Raw genomic sequence first — 11,665 nt, 5'->3', positions numbered from 1 at the left:
GCAGGCATGAAGAACGACACGGCTCCAGGTCCGGATGGCTGGCCGGTAGAGTTCTTCAAAAAGTTCTGGCCTTTACTTAGAAACCTCTTCCAAGCCATTATTAATGGTTTCGCCCTAGGTACGGTTGACCTCTCGAGACTTAACTATGGGGCGATCTGTTTGATTCCCAAGGTCAAAGGGGCGGATACAATCAAGCTGTTCCGTCCGATCATGCTCCTAAATGTTCCCTTCAAGTTATGTGCCAAAGCCTATGCCTCTAGGTTAGCGCCGGTGGCCCAACGAGTTATCCATAAGAGCCAGACCGCTTTCCTTAAGGGTAGAAACATTCTAGAAGGGCCTATCGCGCTAATGGAGATAATCCATGAGTTAAAACGTACTCGTGGACAGGGCGTTATCCTCAAGCTCGATTTTGAGAAAGCGTACGACCGCGTAAACTGGGAGTTTGTGCGGGAAGTCCTCCTCAAAAAGGGATTTGAGGCGGGTTTCGTTCACAGGATCATGCATCTGATCACTAGTGGCAACACCTCGGTTATTGTCAATGGCGAGATGGGGAAGTTTTTCCGTAATAGGAAAGGGTTAAGACAGGGCGATCCATCTCCCCACTCGTCTTCAATTTTGTAGCAGACGCTTTGGCAGCAATGTTGTCCAAGGCCAGCGTGGCTGGTCACGTTAAGGGACTCGTTCCTCACCTCATCCCGGGCGGTGTGACCCATTTACAATATGCAGACGATACCTTGCTTCTGTTTAAACCCGACGATCATAGTATCGCCTCGATTAAGCTCTTGTTATTAGCCTTTGAGATCCTGTCCGGACTCAAAATAAATTTTCTCAAAAGCGAGGTCATCACCATGGGGATGGACGACCAGCAAAGTCGGCGTGCCGCAAATCTACTTAATTGCAAGCTTGGGAGCTTTCCAATTAAGTATTTGGGGCTCCCTATATCCCATCGCAAATTATCGATTTCTGAGTGGGAGCCGCTGTATGGGAAGGTGGCCAATAGGGTTAGCCCGTGGCGAGGGCGTTTTATGTCTTCTGCGGCTAGGCTCATTTTGACTAACTCGAGCCTCTCCTCCTTACCCCTATTCACTATGGGGATGTTCTTATTAGCTGATGGAGTGCACGCTAAGCTAGATACACCGCGCTCCCGGTTCTTTTGGGAAGGAACTGGTATCAAGCGGAAATACCACCTGGTAAAGTGGGCGGCTGTCTGTAGGCCAAAAAAATTTGGAGGTTTAGGGATCCTAAACTCCAAACTTATGAACGTAGCCCTACTGTCCAAATGGTGGTGGCGGCTCGCCCAAAACGAGTCGAGTCTTTGGGCTCAGCTGCTAAAGGCTAAGTATTTCCCAAATGGGAATCCTTTCAGTGCCCCGGCTAGCGGATCCGTGTTTTGGAAAGGGATCCAAGCGGTCCGTCCAGCTTTTGCTATCGGGGCCAAATTCCACATCCAGAATGGTCAATCCACTCGCTTTTGGCTGGACCATTGGCTGGGAGCCTCTCCCCTTTGACAAAGTCACCCCAATCTCTTTCGGATCGCCACAGACAGCAACATCCTAGTGGGAGAGGCAGCCCGTTCTGACCCTCCAGCGATACATTTTATGAGGGCCCTTTCCAATGCCGAACGGGAGGCATGGGATGACCTCGTACATCAAATGGGTGTCAACAGGATAGGGCTGGGCGACGATTTGGTCGAATGGAGCTTGTCAGCGTCCCAGAAATTCTCGGTTAAATCCTTATACAACAAGCTTACTGAAGGGACAGCACTTGATATAGCTAGGGGGCTGTGGAAGGCAGGCCTGCCCTTGAAAATTAAAATCTTCATGTGGCAAATGCTCAGGAATAGGCTGCCCACGTCGGACAATGTGGCAAAACGTAACGGTCCGGCGGACGGTACCTGCGCTGTCTGCGGTCTAGGTGAAGATGCTAATCACGTCTTTTTTAGATGCCACCTAGCCAGGTTCGCGTGGAGCGCAGTTAGGGAAGCCTTCCACTCGAACTGGAACCCAGCCTCGGGGAACGACTTGATTGCCATCCTTAAAACCACGAGAGGGACCAGTAGTAGAATCGCTTGGCGTTGCGTAGGGGCGCTTCTTTGGGCTATTTGGACGACGCGCAATAAATTTACGATTGAGAAAATATTCCCTAACCACCCTGCGGATGTGATCTTCAAATGTCACCTTTTCTTACAGACATGGACTCCGCTGGGGAAGGAGCACGATGCTGAGCGTATGTCGGAGGCCATGGCGCGTATCAAGACTATCCAGGTGATGGCTAGACAAGACACGACGACTCGATGATCCTTTTGGTGCCTTCGGAGATGGTTTCATGCTAGTTAGGTCTTTGCATTGGATGAGCTGTATGTTGTTCAGTTGCCTTCGCGTGGAACCTTTATGTCGTTTCGTCGTCCTCATGGACTGAACTTGTTTTCTGTTTCTATGGGTTGTATCCTGCTGAACTGGTGCCTGAAGGCTTTATTAATTTAAAGCCGGACGCGTCTAGCGTCTTCGTTCCAAAAAAAAAAAAATCTGCGTCTCCAACAGCTACTCTAAACACGAACCCTTATTAGAAGTGTTAGATGTTTGAAACAAAATTTATAATACATAATATAAGACATCTATGCAAAATATGAAAAGAAAATCCAAGTAACGGCGATGATGTTAATAGGCTAAAAATCATCGAAAACAAAAAGATACACGACATATTAGACCTGTGAATGACATTACTTCTTTTTTGCGGCAAGAATGACATTACTTTTAATAAGGCACAACTAGTAGGTCTTTCTGACCTGGACCAAACTCTTACCTTTATGAACCCAGCAATCCCTTTTCTTATCAACAAGCACAAAAGTTAGAAATTTTCAAATGTAAAACCCATTCAAGAGAAATAATAATGTTGCCTATTTATATGTACTCCTTTGCACAATAATTGTATGTGCTCATCTAATTTCAGGCAGAAAAAAACTAATCCCGTACCTTTTTTTCGTTTTGACCGTTCTTGTGCCGTACTTGACCACCCAAAAAGCCCTAGCACAAGCAGAAGCCGAGGTGTTCCTCGAAGAAGAAGAAGAACGTCTTCGACTGTCGGCATTGGTTGTCTTATCCTAAAACACTGCCGGCGTTTCTCTCCGGCAGGTAGCGGCTGCCACACACGTCATCAGAGTCTTCATCCAGGTTAAAAATCAAAAGCACGTCATCAGAGTCTTCGTCGAGCACAAATCTTCGCCGGTGACCTTTTTCACATGGAAAACGCATCGCACGAAGTACATTCCCTTGTGCAAGGAAGGGAGCCACCGAGACTACATCCGGCCGCCGGCGGTACGTGTAGCCTGCCGGCATGCATGGTTTGATTGGTACTTCGGCGTCGTCGATTCGGTAAACACGGTGTGCATGCGTCGCACTCCTCTCGTGGCGTCACGTAGGGCGACCAGCGTTTTCTCTGGGTGCATGCATGCCGGTCCCTCTGGAGAAACGGCAGTCAAATACGTTTCCCTTTGTGCACCAACTGATATATCCATCAGCTAGCTGCTGTTTGTTTTGCCCGCCCTGGTGATTGGTTCGCCGAGGCAGGGTTAGCTTCGCGTAGAATCTTCCTCCGTTGCCCGCGTTCACAAGCATTTTAGCAGTTCGTACGTGGTTTCGTGCATGGGTAAGTAGAACATCCGCAAGTTGCCCTACTTAACTACTTGCTGACAGCAACGATATTTCGCAATCGGTCCCGTCTCCCGTCGTCGTCAATCATTTTCATTGAGACAATGCATGTAACGACATCATTTCTGGGTGTACAAAACTCTCTGCCTATAAGATAAATCAGTTTCATAATTTAGTATAGATTAACCATTTACACCTTTTACTTAATTGGCCAGAATTACTCAATATGACCAGCTGCTCGATCCGTGTCAGTTCGCTCATACTCACACTAAAAAAACGTGTACCGAGTTCAACTGTTCCACTCCGTTTCCTATTCAGCTCCAAGAACCCAAAGGAAACAATATCCTCAACGAGCTTGGCACGAGCAGCAAAAGTCAACAGAGCTCTTTTTACCTTCTACTCAAAAAATGCTACCGGTCTTTATCCACCCTTAATGGTCCAAGATGAGAATAACACAACGACGATCATTGACCACTCACATCGATGATCGATCCTCCATCTGTTTCCATATTTGTTGGCACAAGCAGTCAATGGCTTCAAACATCCAGCAAGCCTTTAACCTACCTAACTCTTAACTATAAACGATCCTTTTGCTGCTCCTTGTAGGGACCGATCAGCGAGAGCGCCAAGTCATCACTTCTTTATTCTTAGCACTTCTAGTCATTAGATTTAATCGATGCTGTTACCACGATCGGAGGTAAAATCCTTGTGCAGACTTCGGTCTCGGCTCTAGAAGGCTGCGCGTCAGTCTCAACGTGCCTGAGCTAGCTCCATCACATTTATTTTGAAGTACAAGCTCCATTACCTTTCAACGCTCCACAAACAACCTCTACCCCAACTAATAAGGTATCAGAGAGAAACAGGACAATGCATATATGGGAAGGTGTTACGTCCATAAAATGCAACTCTGATAGATCATTAGATCAGCCTTAATTAATATCTCGAGCTTTCCTGTTAGATCCATTGGTACTCTTAACATTTTCTAAATTTAGTCCTCTACATATGTCGATGTTCATTAATTGTTTTTGTAGATAATTTTTTTCTGCTAGGGTGCAAATAGTTTAACAGAATGAATCTAATATTTGTGACAAAGAAACATGCTGAAGCGTCGCCGGTCGCCGTCCCCTCCCCTGTGTTGGTCCTCTATGCCTCGTCGCCTCTCCGCCCTGACCTTGTACACCTCCACGCCGCACTCTTGTGCTAGATCCAATGCTCGTAGGTTCAGTGGTGCCCACTAGAATCCTCCGGCGGCAGATGCAGCCCCACCAACCCCCTTCCCGACATGGCGAATCCGACCAGCGACCTGGCTCCCTCATGTCCATATCCGGATTCGGTGGCTATGGGATTGCTCAGACCTAGGCCAAGAATCCCTGCTCAACTTGCCGATGCGGGCAGGAACAACACTCGTGGGTGTCATTCCCGTTCTTAGAGGCGCTGCCATGGCCTTCATCAGCGCCCCTCTTCGAGCTCAAGAGAAAACCCTAGGTCTCGTTCTTTGGATCGGATGGTGATGATGTCACGGCATCCTTCTCCTTCATGAAGGCGCTATCTTGCTTGCTCGCGCACGGTGTCCCTGGTGTTGGCTTTGGCGATGTTGGATGTCATGGTGGTTTGGCAAGTCTCTTGTTTCGGGCTTGGTGGTTCAGCTGTGTAACCTATGTTGTATCCTCTGTTCCGGCCAGCCATCCCTTGTCCCTCTGCTCCGGGCACCATGTTCAAGCCTCCTTGCATTCGTGCCAGCTGTTGTACCCAACCTTATATTCAATTCTATTTATCAATGAAAAGATACGCAAGCTTTGCGTATTTCCGAAAAACATGTTGAAGCATGTATTATTTTTGTGTAAAGTCACTACAATGTATCTGGTACAATTTTTTTAGGGAATGGATTTGGAACAATTAATTCTTTATTATGTTTCCAAACACAGTGGTTGTTCAACCGGATGCACCATGTCATGTTGACTGTGGGGCATCATGTCAAAAATTGTCCAACGGTGAAGTGTTGTTCTATTCAAAATGGTATTTAGCTAAAGCTGGCTTCAAAATTGTCGATTAAGTTGCTAGAAAATATATGGTTCTTAGTGAAACTGTTTTTAGGAAACTAAGACAGGAAAAAAAATCATGAACTAATTTTAACCCAGAAACAAGTCATTGCAAAATGTGGTTTTGCTATTTCTGTGGTATTAAAATAGCTATTTAATCTAAATTACCGGTTAAAACTGTTCATTTCAAATGTAGTTACAAGGAACTGTACGGAAGGAGAATACATTATAGAAAGGGTGTGGCTAGATCTCACATAACATATAAAAAGAAAAAAAGGAAATTTTTTATGGATCTCCACGTAAGATCTTATGAATATAGCATAGGCTGAGATTTGGTTAAGTCTCAGCCGATTGAGATTTAGCAATCCCGTTATTGAAAATACAGGGTTTCGGCTAGTTCTCTTTAAAAATTTGTCACCTTTGTAATTCCTCCTTTTCTTCTTATGAAGAGGTAGTGTTCCTGCCGGTTTCTTGAAAAAAAAACATTGAAAATGAAATCTACTCAACTTTTTCCGACCCTTTAGATCCGTTCATGTATTAGCTGACATGGGTTGTGTAAACCAGTGTAACATTCCATTACAGTATCTATTGCCACGCTCCAACCATAACAAAACTATACTATCTAATAAGCACCACGGTCATTGCGACATAAGGAGCAAGAGTCACATTAAATCAGAAATAGACAACCTTCAACTTCAGTGACCAATATATTGGAAGAAGCACAATGAACACACAAACAAATCAATGCATGTTTTATCATCTCATCTACATCTCTATGATGGATCTAACCATGTACAAAACTGTCATACACAACACATTTGTTTCAGTCGGAAGGGAAAATCTACAAATGGTAGCTGTCCTCTAGTATGTCCTTCCAGAAAGAATCACTCTCCAGCGAGCACAGATCGGGCAGCTCCATCGTGGGCTCCATCAATCCAGCGAACTCTTTTGCGGGCGACCAGTCACCAGCCGGTGCAACATCATGCGATGCAAATGTAGCTGCAGTGTTGCAGAGCTGATCAGCCTCTTGACCGGCTGCAAAGGAGCTCGTTCCCGGAGACGTGTCATTTGTCAGCTGCTGCTGCACCACATGCTGGTCTGTAAAATTAGAGGTGTTGCAAAGGTAACCCAGCTGCAGGTAGTTCATCTGGTCCTGGAGCTGGAGGTTCGGAACCATGCTACCTCTTGAGTTCAGCATTGCGTTTGCTGCAGCTAGGTTGGCGATGAGGCCGCTGGTGCCATTGTTGGAGCCGATGATCTGGAGGAACTGTTGTACAAGTTGCGCCAGCATGAGGGCGCCGGTGTCCATGCTGCCGAGGCTCGCGGCCGCCGCAGCCCAGAGGAGCGCCTCGGGGTGGTGGGCTATGGAGGTGGCGTTGAGGTGGTGGCGACTCTGGTCGGGTGGCAGCTGCTTGTGCGTCACTGGGTCGACTCCCATGCGCAGGAGCTTCTTCCGGATGTGTGTGTTCCAGTAGTTCTTGATCTCGTTGTCCGTCCGCCCCTCCAGGTGCGTCGCGATCGTCGACCACCTAACGCGCAACAATAATTTATCAATGTCAGTGTCATTTCAAGACTAACAACTATGGCAAAAGGTCCAGCTGTAGGAAATTGAGAGTCCATGCATGGGGCATGGCGGCTAAGCTTTGTGTGTGGAGTAGTTGGACTTGACGTGAACTACGTACTTGTTCCCGAGGCTGGCATGGAGGTTGATGATGAGGCGTTCCTCGTCGTCGGTGAAGTTGCCGCGCTTGATGTCGGGACGGAGGTAATTTGTCCACCGGAGACGGCAGCTCTTGCCGCAGCGGTTCAGCCCGGTGGCCTTGGGCAGGCCGCGCCAGCTACCGACGTTCCCGCCGCGCTTCTGGATGTACTCCACCAAAGTCTTGTCCTCCTCCTCCGTCCATGGCCCTTTCTTCACGCCGGAGTTTTGGCAGCAGCACGGCGACCTCCCCATCAGATTAGTTTCCTCGACGACTGTACGAAACACGCTCTGCTAGCTAGTCACCTGGTGGCTGTGATGGATGTAGTGGACAGAAGTCAGAACTCAGAAGCTATGTTCGTGTCTTCCCTTGGTAAGGTCTATATAGAGGAGTAGAGGGCACGGCCAGTTCGTGTTCGTAGTCCAGCAGAAGCTACGAATTTTCCTTCCGTTCTGTTGTCATCGCCACTAGTGTTGAACAGTTTGTGTATGTCGGATACTGTAAACAAAAGGCGTGTGTACGATGTAAGTCAAAGCGTGCAATTGTCCGGAGATCTGGCCACGTAAGACACACGCAACAGGAATAAAGTGATCACCCTCAACAAGTGGCAGGCTGCTGCATAGAAAATTCGTTATGAGATCGCTCTATGTAGTGTAGCACCTGTAATTAAGGATCTGGTAAGCAAGCCAGGTAGATCCTTAATTTTCGGGTACGTAGCTTGTGCCACGCACGAAGGAGGAACCTTCCTCTATTCCTCCGTTTGGAGTGCTGATCGACACAGTGATCTCACTGCTGAATAATGCATGGCTGCAATCGTATGCTCCAAATTACGTCCATGTGTTGGTCTCTGGATCCGACGCAAGAATTCTTATGTTACTACTATACTATTTTTTCTTAACTAATCCTACTGGCGGCTTGATTGAGGTTTCGCCAAATGATTTCAGTCGGAATTTGGTGAAGAATCCAATTAAAATACTCGTGGAAAAACTGCTCCCAAAGGTTAGGCAGGCCTGCGTTCGATGAAAAATGACCGATGAATCTGAGTGCTCATCATGACCGTGGCTCTTGTAGCGTTCTCTCGTCGTCAGATTTTCCACGGGACATGGCTCCCGCGTCAGGACTCGGGGCCATTTCTTCTCGTGGAAAACCACGTTGCCTTCCTGTTCAGACCGCCACCTGATCCACTAGAAGAACCCGTGTTCGTGTAGCCGAGCCGTGCGCATGCACCCGGACGTGGTTTTTTTTTTGGTAAATATTGCCGCATTTATTTAAACTTCAAACGCCGGAATGTCATCCGCGATTACAGTAAGAACAAAGTCTGGGGCACCCCCAACCACACCTTACACAGTTTATTACCAACACCAACCCTAGCTAATTTATGCGCGGCAATATGAGTAGAACGACGAACCCAAGAAATCTTGTACTCGATGAAGGACCCAAGAAGAGCTTTAACCTCCTCAATCCATGGACCATTTGCAGATAGATTCCTCTCTGATTGTTGCAACATGTTCACTACCGCCTGAGCATCAAGTTCCAAGTGAACCCTCGGAGCATTAACATCTGCAGCCAGTTGCAAAGCACGTCTACGCGCCAAAACTTCTGTAGCTTCCGGATCCACAATGTTTGGGAAAAAATGACAAGTAGCTGCAAGAAAAGCTCCATTGTGGTCTCTAAGGATTGCACCACCGCCACCCTTCTCACCATACTTGGATACAGCACCATCTGAGTTCACCTTCACCCACCCCTCATCAGGGGGTTCCCAGCGCTGCGCTAGCTGCCGTGCAGGAACACCGGTCTTCCGTGGGTGAACTTCCCTCCATTCTTTCATATGGGCAAAAACTGTGTTCATTATTTCATGTGCTGGAGCGATCGGCTTGCCATCCCTTGCATCATTCCGGGCCAACCAAAGGCCATACGTTGCTTGCACCATCGCCTCTCGCTCTTCGTCAGACGCTCCAGCGAACCAGTCGAGGAGCCAGCGGGCTAAAGCACTCTGGGAGTCCATCGAGCACGGTGGGATCGCCACCGCAACTCCCTTCTCTGAGTGAAAGAGCTGCCAGAACCTTACTGAATGTTGACATGCCCAGAAGCGGTGATATAAGGTTTCTTCTTGACCGCATGCAACACAAAAAACACCCGGTTTGATCCGACGTCTATGTAGTTCATACCCTACAGCCAGCCCATTTTTGATCAAACGCCACATATGCATCTTAGCTTTTGATGGTGCACAAGTGTCCCACAGCGCCATGAATCCCTTGTGCGCAGAAACCGTATTAGAGGACTCCAACTGTCCGGTCCTCGATCTTCCCATCGACCTTCTCAGATGGTATGCGGATTTAACTGTAAAGCACCCATTCTTTGTGAAGTTCCAAGCCAAAAAATCATGTTCCTCCGGCCCTCCGATGGCGATTTGTTTAATATCCACCGCATCACTCGGACTGAACATAGCATCAACCTTTGCTGCATCCCATGAACGACCATCAGGCGTTAACAAGTCTGCCACTCTCGTTACCCCCGGCATGAAGATTTGGCCCAGTGGCTTCAAACTCCCGTTCCGAGGGATCCAGTTGTCGTGATGTATATTCACCTTCAAACCATCTCCTATGCGCCAAATTGTTCCTTCCCGTAAAAGGTCTCTTCCATGCAGCACACTACGGAAAGCATAGGAGGCATTGGAAGGGCAAGGCCGACATGATCGTTTGCTCCTTAAAATAGCGAGCTTTGAGCACCCTTGCGCAAAGTGAGTTCGGTTCTTGAAGAACCCTCCACCCCTGTTTCGCTAGTAATGCTTGGTTGAAACCCTCGGGATCACGGAAACCGAGCCCTCCAACTCTCTTTGCAGCACCCGGACGTGGTGGCGTCTAGTTATCTGCCACGGACTGGCATCTTTCTGACAACAAACACGTCTTTGTAACCAAACCTAAACAGCTGCCACCATTTTCTTTGGCAACCATTAACTTGCATTTAAATGTGAAGAGCGTAATTAATGAATGTCCAAGGAGAATGGCGTTTTGGAGGCCGAGCTCCATGGAGGCCTTTATTTTTGAAAAATTCAAATTCAAATTTTTATGTTTCAAAAAATTCTGAAAAAATATGCGTGTATGTAAGGATGTAAGCCATATGTGTGTAAAATTTCATGATGAAATACGTTGAAATGCGACCTGTACGAAAAAGACAAATTCATGGCATGCGAGGATGAATAGTATCATGTGTAAAACAGCCCCAGATTTGTCTTTTTTGCACAGCCCTCATTTCAACGTGTTTTGCCCTGAAAATTTACATACATGTGTGTTATGCCTTCATGTATATCTGTACTTTTTCTCAGAATTTTTTGAAATGTAAAAATATGAATTTTGATGAAATTTGAATTTTGAATCTGGAGACCTCCAGTGAGCTCGGTCACCAAAGACAATTTCCGATGTCCAAGGTTCTATTATGTTTAAGAATAATAGGTTGTGCTTTCTTCTTCAATGGCCATGCCTAATGTTGTACAACTTATACTCCCTCCATCCGCAAATACTTGTCGGAGAAATGGATGTATCTAGACATATTTTCATTCTAGATACATCCACTTTTATGTATTTCTACCACAAGTATTTTCGGACAGAGGGGGTATATATTAAGATGTGCTAGTTTTTGCAAAGACGATGAAAGAAGAAGAAAAAATAGTTTTTCCTTCAAAAATCAACCTGTGATTGGATGGTTAGGAGGACAGTGGTATCCCCAAGCCATCAGGGTTCAAGTTTCGTTACTCGCTTTTTCCTTGATTTATTTCAGGATTTTCGATGATGCGCGTACAGTGGGAGGAGACGTTATCCTCGACTATGAGGTCCTTGTGCTGACTTCGTCAATCTAAAATGATATGCCGGCTCAGTCTCTCAGAGGTCCTTATAGAGATAGGGTGTGCGTGTGTATGTTCATATGAGCGAGCGTACCCACGTATATATAATCACATGGGTCTCTACTGGGTTCTTTTTTACCATTGTTGTCCCGTACTTGACCACCCAAAAAGTCCAAGCACACTCAGAAGCCGAGGTGTTCTTGGAAGAAGAACAACTTCGCCGACCGTCAGCACCTCGGGATTGTTGGAGTTGTGTCGAATATAGTGTATAAGGTAGGTTACAGTTGGACTCTGAGTTGTATTGTGTTTAGATAGGATATGGAGTCTTGTCCTAGTAGGACACTTGTATCCTAGGCCTCTCATATATAGCGGGGCTAGACACACGATGTAACCTATGCCAACATAATAGCACCGGAACGCGGGGGAAGCCGGCGGCAT

The 11,665-nt window shown here is 46.9% G+C and overlaps 1 protein-coding gene across 1 annotated transcript; it reads right to left on the bottom strand.

The window, feature by feature from the left end:
• Positions 1 to 6,527: 6,527 nt before the first annotated feature.
• LOC123049959 (transcription factor MYB93-like) lies at positions 6,528 to 7,655 on the bottom strand. Its single transcript, XM_044472812.1, has 2 exons — positions 7,369 to 7,655; positions 6,528 to 7,215 (listed from the first exon to the last, which is right to left on the bottom strand). Exons 1-2 carry the CDS (start codon positions 7,638 to 7,640, stop codon positions 6,528 to 6,530), a joined length of 960 nt encoding a protein of 319 aa, XP_044328747.1. The 5' UTR covers positions 7,641 to 7,655.
• Positions 7,656 to 11,665: the final 4,010 nt, after the last annotated feature.

This window comes from Triticum aestivum, chromosome 2D (assembly GCF_018294505.1).
Source record: "Triticum aestivum cultivar Chinese Spring chromosome 2D, IWGSC CS RefSeq v2.1, whole genome shotgun sequence".
Taxonomy (NCBI): Eukaryota; Viridiplantae; Streptophyta; class Magnoliopsida; order Poales; family Poaceae; genus Triticum; species Triticum aestivum.
This window is presented reverse-complemented; position numbering and strand designations above follow the sequence as displayed.